Genomic DNA, 23,104 nt, shown 5'->3' with positions numbered 1-23,104 from the left:
AAGTGCAGCCCTTCCAACAGTGGAGCAGCAGGATTCTCCCTCCTGTGAGAAGATACTGGGGTTCCCTGCAGTGGAGCAGTCCTCCACACTAATATTTCAAAAGCAGTCCTAATAGGACAGAGGCTGCTGCAATACCCACGTTCCAGTTGTTTAAGCACTACCAGAGTGGCTGTACACACATGAACAGTGACACATTGTGCGTTGAGTTGTGCGTATCTTACAGCTTCTTGAGTAGTGCACAGGCTTCTATTAATAGCTAGAATAATTGCACTGCAAATTTAACTGGAATGAGGACAACCTCTACAGTCCGTCCAGGAATTAGTTAGCTTTCTGCTCTGACTCTCCTTCCTTTGGATCCTGCTTCAACTTGTAGTCAGCCAAGGCAGCCTTGATTGCATCTTCAGCCAGCACTAGGAAAAAAAAAAGCACAGAACAATGTGTTTTACAAGTACTTCATGAACAGTGACAAGACATTTGGAACTAAGGATGCAGTATAAGCAGAAGCAGCCAAGCAGTGCCCCCCCTCTATGGGTCAGCCTCAGCTCTGCTCTATGTGCAGAAACTTTACTTGGAGAACACACAATGCATCGTGCTCTTTAATAAGAACTTGTTTGATTCTTTACTTACTGGAGCAGTGCAGTTTGACTGGAGGAAGGCAAAGTTCTTTTGCAATATCTGTGTTCTTGATCTTCAACGCTTCATCAACCTGAAATGTGTGGGTAGGGTGCAGTCACCAGTTAATGCATACACACACACTACAAAGGCATTTGCTACAGGTGTGCTTCAAAGCTCTGGAAACAACCACATCTCGTGTCTCAAAGTGACACTTTGCAAAGGCAGTAAAGGGTGCTGGCAGCGTTCTAGCATGAGAAAGGCAAACACCACTTCAGAAATCAGGCTGGGAAGGACGAAACTGCGTTCTGAGCTTCCTTCCACGTGTGCACACCTAGAGGGTGCTTCCCTAGGCCGGCATCCTTCCCTGATCCCAGCAGTAGGTGTCAGTGTGTACCTGCTCCCCACCGTGGCCCTCGCGCTAAGCCCTTACCGTCTTCCCTTTCACCCACTCCGTCGCCAGCGAGCTGGAGGCGATGGCCGAGCCGCAGCCAAAAGTTTTGAAGCGGGCATCAACGATGCGGCCGTTCTCATCCACTTCCACCTGCGGGAACGTCGGAGGCCTCAGAGGGACAGTGCTCGGCCCCACGAGGCACAGGAGCCACGCGGGAACAGGAGAGTGACTTCAGGGCTGGGGGTGGCTGCGTTTTGGGGGTGGCTGGGCTCGGGGGGGGAGTGGGGGGTGTGTGACAGGGGAAAGCTATGCCACAGCCATAAGAAGGGAGACAGCAGCGGGAGCCCGGGCTCCCCTCACCTGCAGCTTCATGACGTCGCCGCAGGCCGGGGCGCCCACCAGGCCCGTGCCTACGTTCTTAGCGTTGCGATCCAGAGAGCCCACGTTGCGCGGGTTCTCGTAGTGATCCACCACCTGCAAGGAGAACGCATGGCTATCGGTTCCCCAACGGCCGCCACGGGCTGCTCGCGGCCCTCCCCGCCGCCCCTCACCTTCTTGTGATAGCCCACCCCCGCCGCCGCGCCCCTCCCGGGCCGGAGCAGGGCCGCCCCCGCCGCCCTCAGCGCCGCCATCTTGCGTCTGCCCGCACCCGGCAGCGGCGCGCGCCCCCACCCCTTCTGAAGGACCCCTGGCTCTCAAGGTCCTGAAGCGTCCGCCGTGCTGCCTGCGCCTCAGCCGAGGCTACGAGGGGCAGAACGCGGAGCTGCTCGGCTCTGTGTGTCTGCGAAGCGCGGAGAAGCGCAGAGCCTTTCCGGGAGGGCTGATCGTTCTCTTTTTCTCCGCGCTTATATGGGCAGAGTGTGAGATATTGGAGCAGGCGCGCTGCGGACAGCCCTAGCGGCTGGCCGAGCGCGGCGGGCTGCGAGGCGAGCTGCACAAGATGGCGGCGGCGGGAGCTGAGGCGGCGGCGGCGGAGGAGGAGGAGAAGCGCATGGCGGAGGGCGACCCCGAGTCCGGCGGCGATTCGGAGGATGAGGGCGACTCGGATTCGTCGGGCGACGGCGAGGATGAGGAGAAGGAGAACGAGGCGGAGATCCAGCGGCTGGAGGAGCAGGTGGGGCCCGGCCGTGCCCTGCTTTGGTCGTGAACCCCTGGAAACGCCTCCTGAGGTGATGGGGTCACCTTTGGGCGCCTGCGGTGCGGGCTGTGCCTTTATATTCGTTTATTTATAATTCGCTTGAGGGTGAGAGAGCCTCAGTGAGCGGCTCTCACGCGTTGAAAGGAAACTCGGCGGTCTCTTTCGTGTTTGTGAAGGAATCAAGGCACGTTTACGGAGGAGGGCTCTCTGGGTATTGCTCAGCGCTGTGTCTGTACCCGGGGGCTCTCGGGCCTTGGAGCTGTTAGTTCAGTTTTCAGCAGAGCTTTAAAGCTCTGTTGGTTTTTTTTTAGGGGGGGCCCAGCTAAGGGCTGCAGAGGTGGCTGGGGGCTGGTGAGCCCTGGGGCTGTCCTTCCTGCAGAAGGGAAGGCTGAGGGAGCAGTGCTTATCCGTGTCTAGAGGATGGGGCCAGGCTCTTCTCAACCCTGTCCAGCGCCAGGACAAGGGGCAGCGGGTACAGACTGGAACCCAGGAAGTTCTGTCTGACCATGAGAAAGAATTCATTTGCTATGAAATTGACAGAGCCCTGGCATAGGCTGCCTGGGGAGGTGCTGAGGTCACCATCCCTGAACGTTCAAGAACTGTGAAGATGTGATACTATGAGACGTGGTCAGTGGGAGTGGGTTGGGTTTGGTGGTCATACTGATCTTTTCCAGTCTTAGTAATGTTACTGAACTGGTGAGGGGGGTTTGCATGTCGCAGAAGAGAGCGTGAAGTTCTGCGCTGCTGAAGGTTTTCTGCCATTGCATGTGTTTAAAAACTTTTATTTACTTTTTAAAGCTTTCTATCAATGCTTTTGACTACAACTGCCACTTGGATCTGATAAAGCTGCTCCGCCAGGAGGGAGAGCTGGTGAAGCTCAGAAGAGCTCGGCAGAAGATGAGTGAACTCTTCCCACTTACTGAAGGTACGGAGCTGCTTCTCCTTGCAGCTGATATCAATAAGCATTATCAGTGTGAAATAAAATTATTTCAGTAGTGAAAAAAAATGTCTTTGTGCCAGGTCTCAGCCACTTCGTTCCAGCCTGAAAGGTCAGATTGAAGCTCTGAATGCAATGAGTGTAAATAGCCAGTGTTAAGCCTGGGCTTTGCCAGGTGCAGGGCAGTGAGTCTCACAGAAATCTGAGTTCTTGCTGCTTGCATCTGTGCTGTCCTGCCTTCTTCTTCCTGAGGGTCCTGCTAAAGGGTGAAAGTGGTGGGAGGGGGCATCTGCAGTTGCTTACATGCTGCAGTAGCTCAGGGGCAGGCATGTGTTTGCTAGTGCTGCCTTTGCTGTAGGGCTGATAACGTGCAGCTGTGGGATAGCAGCACTGAAATGGCTCCAGTCACTTAGGGGGTGTGAGTCAGAGCCAGACACACTGCTGCTAAAAGTGAAATTTCCCAGGCAAGCAGCACAAAATACTGTGTTGTGCAAGATGTAGGTAGCCCTTGAAGCAGGCGTTAATTTTTATTCATAATTAACACAGCAACAATGTAGATACTGCAGAGGCTGTTTTGGCAGTGGGCTTCCAGCCTTGACAAATGAAGGTTTCCTCTTAAGCATGTGGGAACTTGCTGCCTCTAAAGCCATTTACTGATTGTTGTAAAAAGGGGGGAAAAGTGTGCACCAGCAATCACAGAGGCATCAGGAGGCACACGTGTTCTCTGTGCAAGGTGCTAATAAATTGCTGCTCACCACTTTATCTCTCTTTAAATAGAAATGTGCTTGTGTAGGACTAGGTTGGAGAGATCAGTACCAAACATTTCATTTCATTGTGAATAGATGTGGGGACTTAACATTTTTCTCCCATTGTCTCTGTCCCCATCTTTAAGCCTATTATAAACTCACAAGCATTGTTGACTTGTAAACTCCTTGGTTTCAGAAATTTGGCTGGACTGGCTGAAGGATGAGATAAAAATGGCTTCTGAAATCGCAGAGCGGGAGAAAGTTTATGAGCTGTTTGAGAGAGCTGTGAAAGACTACATCTGTAAGTTTATAACGTGTGCTGCCTCCAGCTTAAGAATTTATTTTCGAGGAAAGCTTCTTCACGATGTTTTAATGCAGAAATTGAATCAAAAATACAAGAATGGAGTGGTGTTATTTTCTGAGGTGTGGGAATTAAAGACCGTTTAAAGGTCTGCTACACTGAACGGCAAAGGAAGTTATTATGTCTTTGATAGGTATTTGGTTGCCTTTCTATTTTCGAGGACGTTAACTCATCTGTTTCTCATAACTTTGGTTAGGCCCTGAAATTTGGCTGGAATATGCCCAGTACTCCATTGGTGGCATTGGTCAGGAAGGAGGAATTGAGAAAGTTCGCTCGATATTTGAGAGAGCGTTAACAGCAGTTGGGCTGCACGTGACAAAAGGAACAGCTCTGTGGGAAGCATACCGTGAGTTTGAGAATGCCATCCTGGAAACAGCACAGGTGAGCCTGGATTGGTGGGCTGCTGCCAGTAAGAAGCTGTGATGTAGCTTAGGAGGTCACCTTACGCTGCTCCATCATCAGTCTCCTTAGAGGAAAGAGGCGGTGGTGTCACTCAGTTGTTTCTTTTCAGCTGTAGAAACGTTTTTCCCCGGGTCAAACAGTCAGATCTGTGTGTTTACCTGGTGTAAGAGTGGAGCCGTGTTAAAGTAAGATCATAAAACTTCTCTGCTTCATTAGTTGATCTGACAAGACTAAGTAGCTTTGCTATTTAGCATTATTGTTCTGAATTTTTTTGCCCATGATCAATCATGCTTGCGTTTCCAGACTGCCTTGCATCTCAGTGTTGAATTTATTCACTGATTTACCCTTTTATATTTCAAAAACTTTGCGAGGTGTCCAGAATGTGAATATTTCTGCTTCCTTGTAGCTTGCTACGTAAGATATGGAAGTTGATCAGTAATGAAATGCCCAATCAGAGGAGTAATGGGAGAATTATTTTCTGCTTGTTTTGGAACTTCCAGATTCCTTTCTGTTTACATCTCTGCGAGCACCAAGGATTTACTGAAAACCTATCTGGCAGTCCAGTGTGTTTGGGAATTGGTGTGATCACACGCTGTTTGTTTTTCTCCAGGCTGTCATTTCCCAGTGTGTCTGCTTTCACTGGCTTTGTACACCCATCAGCTTCTGACTCCAGCAGTTTCCAACTTTTACCTTTCACAGCAGCCACACGAAATGCAAGTCAGCCATGTGTGTTCTTCAGCAATTCAATTCAACGATTTGGTGCCCAGTTCCCAGCCCATAAACAATACCCCCTCGTGTTCTTCAGCTCAGGCTTTAATCAGGGAGCAGATTAATTTCAGTCCTTTTGTTTGCAGCCAGCTCCTGGCAGTGTTCCGTCTCCTGAGCAGCAGCAGATGCTGTGCAGCCAGCTTGAGAGGATCCACACGCTGTTCAGGCGTCAGCTGGGGATCCCACTGTTAGGTGAGAGCCTGTGCACTTGGGGAGGTGGCATGGATAAACTGTAGTATGGCATAGTAGGCATTAATTGTGATTATTCTTCTGGTGGAGCCACACAAATTGCAGCTGTGGTATTTGAGTATTCACAAGTCAATGGTGTTTGCCCGTCTTTGGGGCTTCTGAATGATGCACGTTTCCTATTTGGTCAGAAATACTCCTGGTCCTTGAAACTTGGGTTGTTTCTTTGTTTTACTTTGGTGTGTAGTTTGAGGTCATTTAGGCTGTTTAAAGTACAAGTAATGAACACAGACATGGCCATTAGGAGCTAGGAATTCAGCTGAGAAGCTCACTGTATAAGAACCTTGGCTGGCAGCTAAATGACACGTGCTGACAGCTGGATTGATAGTCCTGCTGTATCAGTTTCATACTTTGAACTCCTCAGATCCATTTTCTTGCTTCTTTATCTGCTTACAGAAGAAAGGTGGTGCAGGTCTTAAGCTTCAGTTGCATATTGAAAGAATCTAAGTTGGTTTCTTCTTGAAAGCCCTGGGAAAATCTTGCGACTTGGGTTTTGTATTGCAAAGTTGTCAGCTTTTAAACAGCTTGTCCTGAATTTTTGTTCAAATTACATGTGTAAGCTGAAGTGTCTGAACCCTTTAACCATGTGGTAGTGTGACAGTTAAGGTACAAAACTGTAAACAGAAATATGGATGTGCTAGCATCAAGTAGAGATGGAATTCTGATTATTTAGTCCATTGAGTTTCATGTCTGTTTTAACAGATATGGAGGCTTCGTATGCTGAATATGAGGAGTGGTCTGAAGATCCAATACCAGAAACAACAATAAAAAGCTACAAAAAAGCCCTGCAGCAGTTGGAGAAGTGTAAACCATACGAAGAGGCACTGGTAATGCTGTTACTTCCTTTAAATGCAAGAGTTAAATCAAAAGCTGGTGTCTAGTTCCCAGCACTAAAACTAATGAAGCAGTTGATATTTAGAGGCCGAGCTCAGGTTTGAAATGTGCAGGACCTACTGAGTCATTTGAACTGTTTGAATCATGCTTTGTTGAGGAGATTTTTATCTTTCATAACCTATAGCTGGGTGCTGAAACACCGAAGCTAGCAGAATACCAAGCTTACATTGATTTTGAGATGAAAGCTGGTGATCCAGCTCGCATTCAGTTGATCTACGAGAGGGCTTTGGCTGAGAACTGCCTCGTACCAGACCTTTGGGCACGCTACAATCAGTACTTGGTAAGGAAGGAAAGAAGAGATCTTGGTTTTGTTTTCCATGTGGGTTTTTGTGTGTCTTCCCCAGACTTAACGTGGCACAGAGTTGTTTTGTTCCTCCTTTCTATTTTGAGGGCATTCACTGAGTTCTTCTGTGTATCTAATCTAAAATGCCAATCCTGTCTTAGATTTCAAATATAAGATGAAAATAGTTTTTTTAAGGTGTTAGCTCGTTTATTTATCATGGGTGGGTTTTCTTGGCTGATTGGAGCTTAAAACTTTGGTGTGTGATTATTTCAGGACCGGCAGCTGAAAGTGAAAGAGTTGGTTTTGTCTGCTCATGACCGTGCTGTCAGGAACTGTCCCTGGACAGTTGGGCTCTGGATTCAGTATCTTTTGGCAATGGAGAGGCATGGAGTTGATCACTGCATTATTTCTGGTAAGGAAAGATGATCTCAACAAAACAAAATTTCTTTACAGTACAGAATGGTTTGCTGTACTCTAAATGATGTGTGACCTGGAGAGTTTGTTGTAACCCTTCTGCAGCAGTCTTAAAACTGATGCAGTTTACAGTAGCGTGCTTCTGGGGTACAGCTCTTTTTGTTAAGCAGCTTCACCTTTGAGCAAGAGCTTCATTTAAACTTTGCTTGAGCACTGCTGAATTAAAGTGGCTTTACAGTGAATTTCTTGTCCTGCATGTAGTAAATTGGTTGTCTTGTATTTTGTCTTATACTTTGGAATGTAATAGAAAAGGAAGTACGTATTTGTCTTTTTTTTTTCCCCTCCACTTTCAGACATGTTTGAAAAGGCTCTGAATGCAGGCTTTATTCAGGCAACAGATTATGTAGAAATCTGGCAGGCCTATCTTGATTACCTAAGAAGAAGGGTGGATTTCACACAAGGTATGTACAGCATGTTTGAATATACATTTGTTTGCTGCTACAATTTCAGACACACAGAACTTCTATGGAAAACAAACATACAGAAAAACATACCTCACAAAAAACTTTCTCCCCCAATTAGCAAAGTAAAATCATCCAAGGGTGTTAGTGGAAAGGTTCTGGGGGAGGGGGAGGTAAGAAATGTATAGTTTTAAGGCATTTCTTTTCTCCAAAGACTCGAGTAAAGAACTAGAAGAGCTGCGGTCTGCGTTTGCACGTGCTGTGGAGTACTTGAAACAAGAAGTAGAAGAGCGTAAGTGAAATGATCCAATGGATCACCTGCTTTGCTCAGAGTACATTTTTAAGAGCTGTTTGCAAACAGTATTTCTTTTTCTTCCCAGGCTTCAGTGAAAGTGGAGATCCATCCTGTACCATCATGCAGAACTGGGCAAGGGTTGAGGTGGTGCTTTTATCTGTTCTGTTTTAATTACTAGACCAAGAGGAGTTTCTTTTCAGACATTCCAACTATTGAAGGCAGTTTTCTTGTACATTGTCTTTTTTCCTTCAGCGAGTTTCTTCTTCCATTCTTGCACATAATGGCAGGACATCCCAGAGTATGTTAGAGAAAGTCATCAGGGCTTTTTAGAATGTCTGTACTGCTGTGTCTGCTCTGCAGTACAGACATGGGAGTAACTTGGTCAGCAGGTTAGCCATGGTGACTTGAAGCTGAATACTTAAGTCTGAAAGTTGCCTTGAATTCTCCCTAATCTAATGCTGCCTACACAAGCTGATTTCAAGCTAGTACTGGTATCAGTGTGCTGTATTAGGTACAATAATCAATAAAGGCCGAAGGAAAAGTTCAGAAAGTTATCTCCAATGTTTTATGATGACCAAAAGTACCTGTGGGAGCCAGAAACTGAGACTGATGGAACAAGTGGGCACAGGAGGTGTTGCTCAGTGGTAGGATGACATCAGGTGTTCTCTTCCTTTTGCTGGGTTTGTATGCATGGTGTTAGGTGGGTTGAGTTTTTATGTTTGGAGGTTTGGGGTTTTTTGGGGGGGAGGATTCTTTGTTGATTCTTAGTATTTTGGCTGATGGGGAGACAATAGGGATGGCAGGGAGGGATGTGGTGTTGAACAAATAATCTTAAACTGATAAGACTAACATGTTGAGTGCTGCTTTTCAGGCCCGCTTATGTAACAACATGCAGAAGGCCAGAGAGCTCTGGGACAACATTATGACTAAAGGGAATGCCAAGTATGCTAACATGTGGCTGGAATATTATAACCTGGAAAGGTGAGAGCTTGGCTGGAGGGAAGTGTGTGTATATATGTGAGTGTATCTGTATGTATTTTTTTTCTTTTAATTTGCTCATCTGTTGGAGATGAGATTGGTATGTTCAGCATGGATGTACTGCATGAGGGTTTATGATGTGCTTTTGTGGCTATCAGAAAAGGGCTGTGGAGTATATTTTAGAAACGTTGCAGCAAGCAAGCATAGTGTGAGCTAGCTGGGGGTGGAGGGGAAGGGTCTGCATGGAACACAGTTAACAGTCCAGCTTTGCAGCCTCCATGTGGAGGTTTGCCTCCTTACTGCCACACTTTGTACACCGCAGAGCTCATGGTGACACCCAGCACTGCAGGAAGGCCTTGCATCGAGCAGTGCAGTGCACAAGTGACTATCCAGAGCACGTCTGCGAGGTGCTGCTCACGCTGGAAAGGATAGAAGGTAACAAACTGCACGTTGTTTCATTTTACAGTCTAGGTAGTGTACGAGGACTGTGAACTTTTCCCTTCTCTGGGCTGACTGAGAGCCAGCTGCAATTGGTTGGATTTTTTTGTGCGTTTCTGAAGTGTTGTATGATATATGAGAGGTTTCTGCTCTGCTTGGGTTTTGTTTGCTTTGAAGGCTACCATTTATATCTAGAATTGTCATGCCTAATGGCAATAGGAGAGTTAGTTCTGCAAACTCAGAGATTCTCATTATTCTAGAATTGTTTTCAAGTTATGGGAAGGCTGAATGCAAGGTGCTTTTTTGTTTGTTTTAAATCTTCTAGGGACATTGGAAGACTGGGATGCAGCTGTTCAAAAAACAGAAAACAGATTAGCTCGAGTTAATGAACAAAGAGCAAAGGTCAGAACTTTGTGAATTACTTAAGCAGTTTATAGGAAATACCTACTGTTCAACCATGAATTTCTAATGTTGGTTCATGTAGATAAGCCCAAATTGTCTTGCAGCTTCGGAACTATTGATTTTCATTTTAAAATGTGGTTAACTTCTTTTTGATGCTCTTTTATCTTTCACCTTTTGGCACTTGGATGAGTAAGAATAATGTGAGTGCTCCAGGAAAGCTATAAGAGCAAACAATTGAGATGTGCTTTAAAGGATGATCCTATTAGTTTGTGTAATGTAGCTTAGGAGAAAACCCTGCAAGTTCAGTAAGGAAAAGAAACAAACAAACAGGAAAACCAGTGTGTGAGAATGCTCTGCAATCTAAAAAAAAATCTTGCTTGTTCTTAGGCTGCTGAGAAAGAAGCTGCTCTGGCAAGGCAGGAGGAGGAGAAAGCTGAGCAACGAAAGCAATCTCGAGCAGAAAAGAAAGCTTCCAAAAAGGCCAAAAAAAATAGAATTGGTGAAAAACGCAAAGCAGATGATGATGATGAGGGTGAATGGGGACAAGAAGAGGAAGAAGGTAAAAAATGCGTGTCAGTTTTCTGGCAACAGAGGGTGCTACCAGCTGTCTGCCTGCAGATGAAGGCAGATGGAGAAGTGCCCTTAGAGCTGCTGTCTTTTCAAGGGCTCTTTTCCCAAGCAGATCTTCATTGTATTGTGAAGTGAAAGCAAAACTAAATGGTTTTTATTGGCCAGAAGTGTGTATGTTTAAAAAAAAAAAAAAAAAAAAAAAAAGCTACTGTAGATTTTAAAAGATATCAACACAGTATTTATCTGAAATAAAAGATTTTTTTTTCTAATGATTCGACTGTTAAATGATGCAGTCATCGATCTAAATTGGGTTGCTCAGTAGTGTAGCAGTCTCCTGGAAGGTGGTAATAAGATTTAAGATTGCTGTTACTAGGGTTTTTAATATTCATTTATATATTTATTTTAGTTAAAGATCCTTTTAGGCAAAGAGAGCGTGAGTCAGTAGTTGTAACTGATGGAAAAACAGAAGAAATATCTTTAGCACTTCCATTTAAGTCCTTGCTGTCTTGGTCAAGCTATTAATAAGAACCAGAGGGAGGTTTCTATTTTGTCTGTGAGATCTGTCATTGTGTTCTTGATTTCATCCATATTTGCTATTTCCAGATTCCGTATTGGTAGCGGAGGACAAGCTAATTAGAGTGAGGAATGAAACGTTATAACTTTACTACTAGTAAGGCTTTGAATTTCATTCATCTGCAGAGCAACCCAGCAAGAGACATAAGGGAGATGGTGATGGTTTGCTTCTTGAAGAAGACATGGAGTTAGAAACTGGGCTCTTTGGAAGAAGTGGACCTGAGAAACCAGATCATCCCACTAACCAAAAGGAAAAGCCCTCCACCAGCCGAAAAGACATCCCAAAAGTTCTGCACGACAGCACTAAAGATAACATCACTGTCTTTGTCAGCAACCTTTCCTACAGCATGACAGATCCCGAAGTGAAACTGAGAGAGCTCTTTGAGAGCTGTGGGGAGGTAGCACAAATCCGTCCAGTGTTCAGCAACAAGGGGACTTTCAGGGGCTACTGCTATGTAGAGTTCAAGGATGAGAAGTGTGCTCTGCAAGCTCTTGGGCTGGATCGTAAAGTTGTGGAGGGAAGACCTATGTTTGTTTCTCCTTGTGTCGACAAGAACAAGAATCCAGACTTTAAGGTAAACTTTTTGTTCTTTCAATAGCATGTTGAATGTGTTGGAATAAGTTGAACAGTGGCACTGCACTGGAAAGCTGGCAGGACATTCTGCTCCTGGAGTTCTTGCATCTGATGAGTTCATCTTGTATTAATTTGGAATGGTAACGTCTCCACGTTTTCTAGGAGTTGTTGTATGCTGTGTGACTTTGGCATAAACTAGGATTGATGTTAGCAGATTCCTGTGAACCTTTGAATAATCTGAGCACCTTGTTAATAGTGTGATGTACCCAGCTTCCTAAGCAGGCATCACTGTCAATCTGTCAAGATGCTGCTCATGGCTTTAATGGGTTGTTGTTATTTTTAATCACAGGAACATAACCTCAGGCACTTGAGTGTTTTATAATAGGTTGAAATTCCCTTTGTTTCTAACTGATTTGAGAACTGACACCCTTTTAATTTCTTTCAGGTGTTCAGGTATAGTACCACACTGGAGAAACACAAACTGTTTATATCTGGTTTGCCATTTTCCTGCACTAAGGAAGAGCTGGAAGATATATGTAAAGCTCATGGGAATGTGAAAGACATCCGGCTGGTCACCAACCGAGCTGGAAAACCCAAGGTAGGTATTGTTAACTCTTAATTTCAATGAAGTCCTTCAAGAAGAAACTCATTATAAGATCTGGATGCAAAAAGCAGGTCTAGCTTAATGCAAATGCCCTCAATAATTGTGGCTGTCAACCTTTGTACAACCCAGTGTGGTTTTATTCCAACAGATAAGAAAAAGAGGACAATAAGAATCATTTTTTTTGCTGAAATACTTACTCAATTGCTTAAGAGAAGTGTATGGTGTAAATGAGGAGGAAGGAAGGTGTTATCTACAGCATTTTCAGATCAGAAAAGAAGAGGCATTAGTAATCCTGGAAAGAAAGTTTGTGTCTGAAGTATCTGACTGGATAGGGTTCACCTGGTATAACTGATTCCCTTCCTTCTCTGTCTGCAGTTTTGTGATGCTATTGTTCAGGGCACCTGGTGCAGTAATAGATTTGCCAGTTAGAAATGAGACACCTCTCTGACAGTTGCTTTTTCCGTGCTGGAATAAATGGGTGTTTGTTAAATAAGAACTAAACCAGTGGCTCTTCTGCCAAAATCCCACGTGAGAGCTCTGCTGTGGCTGACATCCAGACACTTCCAACAGATACCATCCTGGTGGTGATGTATATGTGTTTTAAAATGGATTTTTAACTCCTGTTAATGTTTGAAATACAGTTCCTGTTGTATGCATCTTCTAAAGGAGTGTTCTTTTGGTATCCCAAGTCTTGTGTAGTCCATGTTCTCTGCTGTGAGAGCTATGATTTAAATCACAAGTAAACTAGAACTGAATGCTGTATGAATCCTGATGTATTTCCAGCCCTGTGAAGCTAGATAATCCAATAAGGGTTTGAGTGGTGCTTAAGAATAGCAGTAGGAGACCTGGGAGGTGATGCCTCCCAGCTGTGGTGCACTCCCTGGTAGCAGCAGCCAGGCACAGCAGATGCCAAGGGGAGGCCTTTTCCTTTGCTCTGCTGGAAATAAGACACCGTTGCTCAAGGTGTACCAGTGGCAGGTGGTAAGCAGCGGATCCCTTGTGACATTGGCTCAGATTTGTTTCCTGCAAAGAAGGCTTTTGTCATCAGCCTCTATTCTGGAGGCAGCGATTCCAGTCTCTTAGGAGCAGTGCCTTTGTGTTGTGAGAGCTGCTTGGGGTGGGTTTTACTCTTCATGAAAATAAGTTGGCCCTATATTGTGGGCTTGTTCCTGTGGATGCAAGCTGTAGTGTGGTGGAAAATCACAGAGTTTGAGTGCATCTTTCTGTTCTAGCTGTGTACATTCGTTTTCCCCCCTGTGAACCCACATCAGTCCAATACCAGATCTATCCTGAGTGTATGTCTAATGTATGTTTGAAAGTGAAGCTTTGTTGCTGAGACAGTACTTAATTGTATTTTATCGAATCTTGTTTATTAAATACCTTTTCTATAAATCAGACCTGAAGAAAGAATGCAGGTTGTAGATTTGCATAGGTAAGAATTTCCCTTGTTAGTCGTGAAGAATACTGGGACCTGAGGCCACGTTTAGTTCCACTTTCTGTGTGGTGTATTCCATTCCAGCTGTCACAAAGAAGCACTAAAACTAATGTGGGTGTCTTCTTTCCTTATTTAGGGCCTGGCCTATGTGGAATATGAAAACGAAGCCCAGGCCTCGCAGGCCGTGCTGAAAATGGATGGCCTGACAATTAAGGAGCACGTCATCAAGGTGGCCATCAGTAACCCACCTCTCCGAAAGCTGCCTGACAAGGCTGAGGCAGGCAGAGCCTCCCAGTTTGCAGTACCACGACAGATCTATGGAGCGTGAGTGCGGGCAGGGGAGACAGCTCGGCAGGGCTTAGAAAGGAAACGTTGGGTTTCTTTGTAGGCAAAACCCTCTTAGAATGTGAAGGAACGTCTGAAAGGTACTAAATGATAATTAGCAAGTGATTGGTGAGGAAAAAGCAGGCTTTTCTTCTTCACATTAGCAATAGAGGTAGGTCTGTAGTGGCCAGGAGCATACATTGGGCGTCTCGTGGCCTGATGTTCATACAGGAGCCCTTTCAACTTCCACAGCTTCTTGTTCCAAAGAGCTGACTGTTCACACTGAGCTCTGAGGCTGCTCTTTCTTCCTCCCAAGTGCTCTTGCTGCTTGCAATTGCTGCTGCACCGTATGTGCCCTGTGGATAAAACATGGAGCTTCAATTTCTGGAAACCAGCAGGCATTTTTTTTCTGTCAGGACTCAGGAATGCTGTTTCAAAGGGCATCCACTGGAAGCTTTGCACTGCTTACTACTGAAACAAACAGCAAGAGTAATATTAAAGGGGTGTTCCTTGTAACAAGCAAAGCCCTTTCTGTTTCCCTAGGTTAAAACAGTGTGTTCACAGAGCATTAGGATGTTTTTAAGTGCCATTTTTTTTGCTTTCCAGGCGTGGGAAGGGGAGGACACAGCTTTCCATGATGCCTCGAGCGTTGCTGCGCCAGAGCAATCCTGTGGCTAAGGCTGAGAATGGGATGGTCCAGAATTCACCAGCAACTTCATCTGAACCCACTGAGGAGCCTAAAAAGATGTCCAATGCTGATTTTGCCAGGATGCTACTGAACAAGTGAGCAAATGGTCTGCAGTCAGCCGAGCTGGTAAAATGTGAAATGCCTTTTTGGAAGCCATGTTGTGTCCTTATGCTAGCAAGGAGAGAACGCCAGTCACAATCACGTGTAAATACTGTTCTGGACTACTGCATTCATTAAGATCAGTGTGGGATGGAGCACGTCCATTTCCCTCTGTTTTTTAAGAGCAGAGTTGTACTATGTTCTGGTATAATGGCGTTATGTGGTCCCTCATATTGAGGGTAACGAGGGAGGAAACATTTCCTGTGCAGGTTGGATGCCACACCGTTTTCTGAATACCCTACAGGTATTTCTCTTTCATTAATGAATGAGGTGCAGCATGCAGGCCTAGAGATAACCTGGTCGAGATGCACTGCTCAGAAGCTCCGATTGTGATTGTAGTCATTCTCTCTGACAGCAGACCCATTTTACACCCAAACATGCTCACACATTGATCTCCTTTCATGAAGAGTTAGGTGGCAAATGCTAGTAACTTCACCACAATGGCCTATTTTAGTATTGGGAGAGTTTCTATACATTTGTGTATGTGTATATACACAAATAGAAATGTATGCAGTTAACGTTCTGTTCAAGTTGACCCGTTTTTTATATTGTGTATTTGTAAAAGACATTCAGATTATTTTTAAGTGTCATGAGATAATACTTAGACCTGGTATTTTTTCCCCATGACAGCTGTACATGCTCTTGCTGAGGACCATTTTTTTGTTTGTTTTTTTGCTAGCTAGTTCATCTATCTTTTGCAGGTGGTTTCTGTATGGTTTTGTACAAATGTGAAGTGCACGCTGAAGTTTCCCAGTTTATTAAACTCAAGTTCTCAAAGGTTTTCTATAAATACTGTTGCTTTTGTTGAAATGTGGGTGTTGGAATTGCACTTATCCTATGGCAGCTAGTTAATACTGATGTACCTCACCTCTCAGGTGCACTGAGATACAGTGTCACTTGCATACCTTTAAGTAGTTCGTTCCATTTAGTATGAGTATCTTGAAACCACTTCAGTAATCACCTCAGACTTGAAAATAACCTGGTACATGATCTTGGGTAGAAATATTACTGCTTATCTCAACCTGCTGCTCACTGGAAGTCAGCACTGGTGGGGTTCGAACGTGAGGGGGAGAGCAGCACCGAGTTCACTTGTACAACATAAAGCACTGCTGCAAATAAACACTATTTTCAGTGCTTACGTTCTGTGCTTGTTTGACTTGGCTTTACTTTGTTTGCTTTGTTGCTGTGTAGAATAGTTGTGTGGGTAACAGAGCAAGGGCCCGAATCCTCCTGGGGAGCTTGTTTTGTAGTACAGTGTGCATCTGTTCCTGTGCCCCAGGCCTGGGCTGATGGTTCAGAATGAAGCAGCAACGTGAGGTCTCAACCTGCTTAGTGGCATCCTAATAACAATCTAATACAGAGCTTTAACTTTTGGGGTTGGTAGTATCCGGATGCTTCCCTCACCCTGACGTCAGGCAGGCACAAAGGAGGAGTGATTAACTGAGTTTCCTTTGGCTGCTGAAGTTGGACTTGCTGTTTCAGAGCCCTGTGCTGCAGTACAGCTGCGTGCTGTTCAGGGCACCACGCTGTGCCCTCCTGTAATAACTCACTACTCCAGGAACTGAGCTGTGAACAGTTCTGATTTCACTGCAGACTTAATATTAAAATACTTTATTAATAATCTGTTACTAAAATGAACTTTTTTTTCCAGAGCTCTAAAGTGCAGAATACTTTTATACTCACATTGCACTACAAAAATAAGCATGCTTTGTAAAAATAGAACACTTGTTGAGTTTCCCTGTCAGCAGTAATCAATATATGAGAGGCTGGTGCTGCACAACACAGGTAACTCCCAGTCCTGTCTTGTTGTCTGCTGTATAAAATGCATCATAACTACCTTGCAGGTAAGTGCTGGAGTGGAGAAAAACAGGAATGTGGAAGCTTAGGGAACTTGAATTTTAGTTAAACTCACTGTATGAATTCTTAGCAAAACAGCACGGTACGTAAAGGCGGTCTCATGTCTAGTGATGTTTTCTGCCCGCAGCTTTGCAGGAGCAAGCTCTTTTCAAACACCGAACACAAACCTGCAGCCAGCTGCAGCTTCCCAGGGACCTGCCTGCTGAGGGGGGATCTGAAGCGTGGTCTCAGCACAAAATTGTCCTGCTGAAAGCATAGCAAGAGCACCTTGCTGTTCAGTGAAGCAAGTCAGGGAGCATTTCTTGTCTTGTTCCAGTCACGTGATCTGTAATCATAAACCAAACTCCTCTCCTTTGTTGCACGTTCTCACCCTAGGAAAGGCAACTGAAAGTAAATATGCAAAGTGCTACTGAAAGCAGAAACAGGAAGGGAGAAATGCCATTGCTGCCCTGCAGAGAGCCTTCTTCCTCATCTTTTCAGGCTGAATGTGAAAAGAGAAAGCCAGCTTGATGCAGCTGGGAGCATGCTGTCACTGCAAAGGCTTTGGGTTTTGAACAAGAGTGAAGGGGTAGTGTGAGAGCAGCGACTCTTAAGGCCTTGTCCCACCCAGCAGCTCCATGACAAGGTAAGACACTGCTGCTGACTGACCTGGTGTAGGGCAGTGATGGAAGCAGCTTCTCAATGCTTAATTTTATGGAGAAGTGATTTCTACTTCTACACCTCCTGCTGTAGCACAGGCAAGTTACAGCACACAGTCAAAATCAACAGTCCAGCTTGGCATAACGTATATAAATAAATTATATTAATTTAATCAAATATAAGAGACTTTTAAATAAATGAAATGCTAAAGAGTGACACGTCCTGTCAAACCACGTCCCCGCAGGAATACTGAGCAGCATGGCTTCCATTCAGCCCCGTGTTCCCTGCCTTCTCCGCGTCCACAGCCTTCAGGTCTTGACAGGGATGGTTTGTTGGCAGCCGGCACTGCTGCCCTCGGCCTCGGGTAAGCCCACGGAGTACTCCGTGGTAGCGATGAGCAGCATGTCCAGCGTGGTCTCAGCACACTTGGCTATGAAGCGTATGAAGGGCCTCACGTCGCCCTCGTTGGCCACCTCCAGGACGTGGTAGTACTCCGCCCGCTGCTCCTTGCGGATGGTGATGGGCGGGTAGCCTGCCTGCATCAGGATGAGGTTCATGAGCAGCCGTGAGGTCCTCCCGTTGCCATCGACGAAAGGATGGACGTAGACCAACTTGTAGTGGGCTAACGCAGCGAATTCCACGGGGTGCAAGCTCATGGCGTCCTCAGAGTTCATCCACTGCACAAACTCCTGCATCTGTTTCCCCACGTCCTGGGGGTGTGGGGGGATGTGATGCCCCACGAACACCTGCGTGGTCCTGAACCGCCCCGCCTCCACGGGGTCAGCGTAGCCCAGCACCCTCCGGTGTATCTCCAGGATGTCAGTGATGGTCACGGAGCCTATCCGTGACACCAGCGTGGTATTGACGTATTTGAGAGCGGCGTGCATGCCGATCACCTCGTTCTGCTCCACTAAGCTTTTTCCAGGAACAGCGTACCTGGTCTCGATGATGTGTCGTATTTCTGACAGCGTCAGGGTGTTCCCTTCGATGGCGACCGTGTGGTAGATGTGGTGATAGTAGGACTCCTCCATCACTCGGCGCAGGGCGGAATTGCCTTTGGGGATGGCCATCACCTTTTTCACCTTGCTGTCAATAATACTGAAATACCTCTGATCTATTTCTTCAACCAAAGGCAGCGTCCGGTCCCGGTTGATCAAAGCCTTCTCGTTGCAGGGAGAAAGGGTTAGTGCTTTGGAGTACAAATAGTCTGCTTGAAGAATGTCTTTTTCCTCTTCAGAAAAAATGCCAAATTCGTTCAGGGCATCCACGTAATCCGGGTCCATTTTGAGGGCGTATACGAAGAGTTTGTGCGCCTTTTCTCGCTTTCCTTGGCGCTTCATTTCAAGGGCTTGCTTCAGAGCTGCTCTGGCTTCTGACTTCACCTCTGAAACGCAACGATAAGAGCAGTTAGATCGCAGGATCCCACCGCCAGCTTCTGCAGACTGGTCGCTGTTCTCTGATAGGAAATTAAATAAAGCTTATCTGCGAGGCCTCACAGAGCTTGTGCTCCCACCATGAGCACGAGGGCTTCAGGCCACGTTCACGGGCTGAGCATTTGGCAGCAGAGCTGCTCCTGGCAGGAATTGGCAGCCATCCTGACCCTAGCAGAGCAAGCTTTGGCTACCAGGCTGCTGTGTGTGGGAGGACAGAGTTGTGAGCATGTTCTGTCAGCTGTAACACCAGTTCCCTTGCTGTGAGCAGACTCCACAGCTGCTAACAGCACAGGTTTCTCATCTTCCCAGCAATAATATCTGTAACGTGAACAACAATACTCTGCTGGAATCATAACAATTCCTCTGAACCTTTTCCAAATGAATGTCCCGTCCACTAAGTGCAGCCTGCTGTTGCCAGGATTACCAGTTACCTCATCAGAACTCACCACCACACCAAGCACCTGGAAGAACTGAGATGACACAGCACTGCAGAAACCACTGGCGCAGCACCCAGCCACGGAATGCTGCCTGGCTGCTGCCTGGCAAGGGCAAGGGTGACCTCTTGGTAATTTACGGCTCGGAGCTGGTTAGCAAGAGTTCACTGCCATTGGAGATACAAGGGGAAGCTCACGCAGAGGGTGGGAATCCCCCACAAAACCATTCAGGACCTCTCAGATCGCAGAGTCCAACTGTCACACAGCAGCAGGACACACACACTCACCTGGGGAGGCCTTGCCCTTCAGCACCAGCAGCTCCAGCCCCTGCGAGGTGATGCTCAGCCCAGTGCTCTGCCCCGTGTACCTGGAGACGCCGGTATAGCCGGTGCCCAGCTTACTCCTCAGGAAGGAGAGCCCCCTGAGCACCGCATGGCATTTCTCCTCCACGTCGGGCCGCGGCAGCAGCAACAGCAGGAGGGAGCCCAGCAGCAGCACGAGCACGGCTGCCCACCTGACGCGGACACACAGGGCAACCCATTTCAGCTCAGGCTCTGTCGCCATAGACACGAGATTCATCCTGCTTCCAGCGGCGACGCGACGGACATCTCCCTTCGCGCTTCCTCTGCCTGCGACCAGGAACAGCTGAAGGCAGAACCCACGGGGCAGGCACCGTGCCTCCTCCTCACCCCCCCAGGGCCTGCTCTGCCCCTCAGGCCCCTCACCCTCAGTCCTCAGTTCCCCCAGGGGCCTTGCCCTCCGCTCAGGCCCTTTTAGCCGCAGCCCTCGGCCTGCCCCCAGGCCGCACCCCCCGAAGCCTCAGCCTCTCGCAGACCCCATTTCCCTCCCGCCGCCCCCTCCCCACCTTTGCCGCGTCTCTCCGTCTCCCGATGCCGGCTCCAGCCCAGCAGACCCGCCCACTCGCGTCCCCGCCCCCCGCGCTTTGCCATTGGATGAGCCGCGCCGCTTCTCTCTTCTCATTGGTGCTCGCGGCGCTTCCTTCCCCAGCGTGTTCCGTCCACTTCCTGCGTACCTCTTCCGGGTAGCGCCACGCCTACAGGACGGGAGAGGCTCGTGGAGGACGACGATTGGATAGAATTCACGTCCATCTTAAGAGAGCTGCCCAATGAAAAGCGGGCGCTGGACGAGGGGGCGGGCCACCTGCTTTTCAGTGCAGCGTGGCCGCGTTCAGCGTTGCTAAGCAACGGCTGCGGCCTGCGCGGGTCCGGGTCTCCGTTGCCATCCTCAGGCGTTGGGCTGCGGGAGTCCTTGCGTTCCTCGAGCTCCGAGCCGGCTCTGGGCATCCCTCCTCGTGCTTTGTTGTTGTTTACCAGGGCTGACAGGAGCAGGTTTCGTTTCAGCCAGCACCTCAGCTCAGAGGCCCTCAGCAGCAAATGGAGCCCCGGGGCAGCTCCTGCAGCACAACCCAGAGCCGCTGCAGCCCGTTAGTGCCGGAGGAGAAACGTGGGGAGAGCTCGTGTTGGAGGGCCGAGCAAATACACCGGCCCTTCTGGAGGAAGGTCCTGCAGAAATGTGTGTTTTCTTCACTGATGGAGCACCTGAGCCTAATTGCAGAGTTAATTAGAAGCTGCTGAGCGGTTAAAGTTGATGTAATAGAGTGATGCTGCTAGCCAGAAGTGCCTGGCGTCTCATCGAGGCTGTGACACCTCTCAGCAGCCGTGGAGCCGCTGGCTTGCCAGTATGCAGTGCATTGCAATGGTCTGTGATTTTTTTTTTCCCCCAAAGATAGTTAAAGGGGGATCCCAAAGAAGATCGTGGGGAAGGGTAAGCACGTAGAGGTGACAGAGCCATCGCCCTGATACGAAGCTTTGGCCATTGGAGCATCCCCACGGCTCTCAATCAGGTTGAGCACAGCCCTGTCAGGAGCTGGGTGGCTCTGATGGGGACCCGCACCAACCTCCAGGAGGAGCTGGCACTCCAGGAGGTGCTCTTGGTTGTGCCCATTGCAGGTGGATGCTGGAAGCACCGCCGCGGTCCCGAGGTCGTTTTTATAACGAAACTTGAGTCTGAGTGAGCGACCGTGGGAGGGGCAGAGCCCGCATAGCCGGTAGGTGGCACTGACTCATTTCGCTGCTCAGCAGAAACCTCAGCGTGGCGGACCTTCCTCCTGGAAACCGACACCTGCAGCGTTTAGAGGCAGCACTCATTAAAATACACCTTCTCAGGCTGAGCTTGGCTCTGGCTTCCTTCTGGCACTGTTTGTCCCGGGATAAAATTGCCACTGTGCACACGAAGGAGTTGTGGGGGATCTGTACCTGATGCTGGCAGCGCAGATCTCTCCTATTTCTGGAGCCCGCAGTTAGCTGCAAGGCTGATCCCCGCGGTAATCTCCCCAGTTTCCATCGGGCAATTAGTGCAGTTTTCTTCTGGCTTTTTTTTTCTTCTCCCTTTGTTGGGGAAGGGGTGTTGTGTGGGGGAGGAATTCCTGGCTGCAGAGGCAGAGCTGCGTATTAGAAGTGTGGGATTTTAATCAATGAACAGATGGGCAAGTAAGAGATGAAATGCCTGGTGGTAAAGCTGTCACCCGGGTCAAAGCAAGGTTGTTGTGAAAAACGGTTCTGACATTCTCAGCTGCACCGCTCGCACGGCTGAGAGAAACCACATCCCAGCTCGAGTGCCAGCGAGCAGCACAAAGACCAAAGTGGTTTTTAATTAAAGAGAAAGAGGGGTAAGCAGAAAGCTAGAGCGAGATTACTGCTGGCTGCAAACTAAAGACCCTGAGTGAGAAGGCTCAGGGGCTGCGAGCGATTTAAGTGAGAGCATCGAAGGAGCACAAACGGGGCTGAATGGAGAGCTGAAAACAAAGCTCTGAGAGTGCGGGAACAGAGGGCTTTGTTGGCACTCCTAATGAATGACGGAGGAATGAGCTTCTCGGACAGATTGGTTTGCAGCAGTGGGAATGAATGGACAAAAGGAAAACTTTCAAAGCAATCTGGCAGCTGAGCTCAATGGGAGTTTTAGCAAAGCTGGGACTGAGCCGTGCAGAGCAGGCAGGGCCCAAGCAAAGCCAGTGTGTGGGTACAATGAGAAATGCAATTCAGAGAGAGGGAGGAATAAGAAGTGCCATCTGTATGGAGGAAAAGCTTTTTCATTACTGTGCTTGTGGCCAGTGCAATTTTCCAGTCTGCTGTGCAGCACCGCTGGTCTGGATGTTGGGAAGGCTTTAGGACTTAGCAGTCTCTACCCAGACACAGCTTGGAATGCTCCTGGTCCTGTCCACAGACAGAAAATGGGGTGCAGCCATGTGTGTCCCTGGGGCTGGGTATGCCCCTGGGACCCCCAGTCCTCTCTGCCACCGAGGGACTCTCCTGCTGTGGTCTGCAGCCCCCCAAACCCGCAGGGTCCCTCCTGCAGGGGGTCAGCAGAGGGACGAGGCAGGTGCTGTGTGCTCCTCTCCAGCCTGTCCTTGAAGCTGCTGTGGAAATGCTGACTCTAATCAGAGTCCTTTTGGACTTAGCTGCCACATAGGCTTGACTAATGCGACTCCACACCAGGCAGTCTGGAAATATATTAAACCTGGGAGCTACTGCGGGGGTGATTTGCATGTCAATAACAGGAGGGAAATCGCCTCCCCCTGCCTCCTCTCTGGGCTTTCAGTGCCAGGTACCCCAGCTCCGTGGTGTTTAGCTGCTTCCAGCCTGCAACAGAGCCCTTAGGGGGAATAGTGAGGGCTTCAGGGGTGTGCTCAGCTCATCTCTTGCTCTTACTTCCCTGCTCCATGGCTGAGTGAGGGGCTCGCTCAGCTAGGAACGCATGGGTGCGATGCTTCTTAAGCTGCCCGGCATGCTGTGCAGAGCCTCACTGGTCTCAGAGTACTGGGGAGCAAGAAAACCCCCCCTAGGTCATGGCATGGGGATGGATGCTTCCCAGCTGCTGCAGGAGCAAGGAGGAATGCTGTGTTCCTGCAGGGCTGCCGGCTGGGGGCTCGTCTGCAGGATACATCGTCCCGTAGTTACAGCTCCTGCGTACTTGCAGTCTCCTGGGCTTGTAATCTAGGACAAGGAGGGCTAAAAGCGGCAGGAGG

General features: G+C 47.9%; 3 protein-coding genes across 3 annotated transcripts; 1 reads left to right on the top strand and 2 right to left on the bottom strand.

The window, feature by feature from the left end:
* Positions 1-201: 201 nt before the first annotated feature.
* Positions 202-1,638, bottom strand: ISCU (iron-sulfur cluster assembly enzyme). The gene is made up of 5 exons (XM_065739332.1): positions 1,558-1,638; positions 1,367-1,480; positions 1,046-1,156; positions 628-706; positions 202-410 (listed from the first exon to the last, which is right to left on the bottom strand). Exons 1-5 carry the CDS (start codon positions 1,636-1,638, stop codon positions 319-321), a joined length of 477 nt encoding a protein of 158 aa, XP_065595404.1. The 3' UTR covers positions 202-318.
* Positions 1,639-1,877: 239 nt separating this feature from the next.
* SART3 (spliceosome associated factor 3, U4/U6 recycling protein) lies at positions 1,878-15,834 on the top strand. The gene is made up of 19 exons (XM_065739298.1): positions 1,878-2,120; positions 2,943-3,069; positions 4,024-4,128; positions 4,385-4,569; positions 5,445-5,550; positions 6,307-6,431; positions 6,623-6,778; positions 7,055-7,193; positions 7,549-7,656; positions 7,871-7,948; positions 8,037-8,095; positions 8,823-8,932; positions 9,252-9,364; positions 9,693-9,769; positions 10,157-10,328; positions 11,039-11,487; positions 11,932-12,084; positions 13,662-13,849; positions 14,456-15,834. Exons 1-19 carry the CDS (start codon positions 1,947-1,949, stop codon positions 14,634-14,636), a joined length of 2,805 nt encoding a protein of 934 aa, XP_065595370.1. The 5' UTR covers positions 1,878-1,946; the 3' UTR covers positions 14,637-15,834.
* A 799-nt stretch (positions 15,835-16,633) lies between these two features.
* On the bottom strand, positions 16,634-20,009 carry FICD (FIC domain protein adenylyltransferase). The gene is made up of 3 exons (XM_065739269.1): positions 19,925-20,009; positions 19,347-19,688; positions 16,634-18,576 (listed from the first exon to the last, which is right to left on the bottom strand). The coding sequence occupies exons 1-3, from the start codon at positions 20,007-20,009 to the stop codon at positions 17,501-17,503; spliced, it is 1,503 nt and encodes a 500-aa protein (XP_065595341.1). The 3' UTR covers positions 16,634-17,500.
* Positions 20,010-23,104: the final 3,095 nt, after the last annotated feature.

This window comes from Cyrtonyx montezumae, unplaced genomic scaffold (genome assembly GCF_038088225.1).
Source record: "Cyrtonyx montezumae isolate F1298 unplaced genomic scaffold, pur_monq_1.0 scaffold_23, whole genome shotgun sequence".
Lineage (NCBI taxonomy): Eukaryota > Metazoa > Chordata > Aves > Galliformes > Odontophoridae > Cyrtonyx > Cyrtonyx montezumae.
This window is presented reverse-complemented; position numbering and strand designations above follow the sequence as displayed.

Bases quoted from the DNA above. Each gene is read 5' to 3' on its own strand.
- ISCU (XM_065739332.1), bottom strand. From the start codon at position 1,638: ATGGCGGCGCTGAGGGCGGCGGGGGCGGCCCTGCTCCGGCCCGGGAGG. The intron at 1,481-1,557 runs GTGAGGGGCGGC...TTCTCCTTGCAG, and splicing joins GGGTGGGCTATCACAAGAAG to GTGGTGGATCACTACGAGAA. The intron at 411-627 runs GTAAGTAAAGAA...TTTTTTTCCTAG, and splicing joins AGTCAAACTGCACTGCTCCA to TGCTGGCTGAAGATGCAATC.
- SART3 (XM_065739298.1), top strand. From the start codon at position 1,947: ATGGCGGCGGCGGGAGCTGAGGCGGCGGCGGCGGAGGAGGAGGAGAAG. The intron at 4,129-4,384 runs GTAAGTTTATAA...AACTTTGGTTAG, and splicing joins AGCTGTGAAAGACTACATCT to GCCCTGAAATTTGGCTGGAA. The intron at 12,085-13,661 runs GTAGGTATTGTT...TTCCTTATTTAG, and splicing joins ACCGAGCTGGAAAACCCAAG to GGCCTGGCCTATGTGGAATA.
- FICD (XM_065739269.1), bottom strand. From the start codon at position 20,009: ATGGCAAAGCGCGGGGGGCGGGGACGCGAGTGGGCGGGTCTGCTGGGC. The intron at 19,689-19,924 runs GTGGGGAGGGGG...TCCTGGTCGCAG, and splicing joins GACGGAGAGACGCGGCAAAG to GCAGAGGAAGCGCGAAGGGA. The intron at 18,577-19,346 runs GTGAGTGTGTGT...GTTGCGTTTCAG, and splicing joins GAAGGGCAAGGCCTCCCCAG to AGGTGAAGTCAGAAGCCAGA.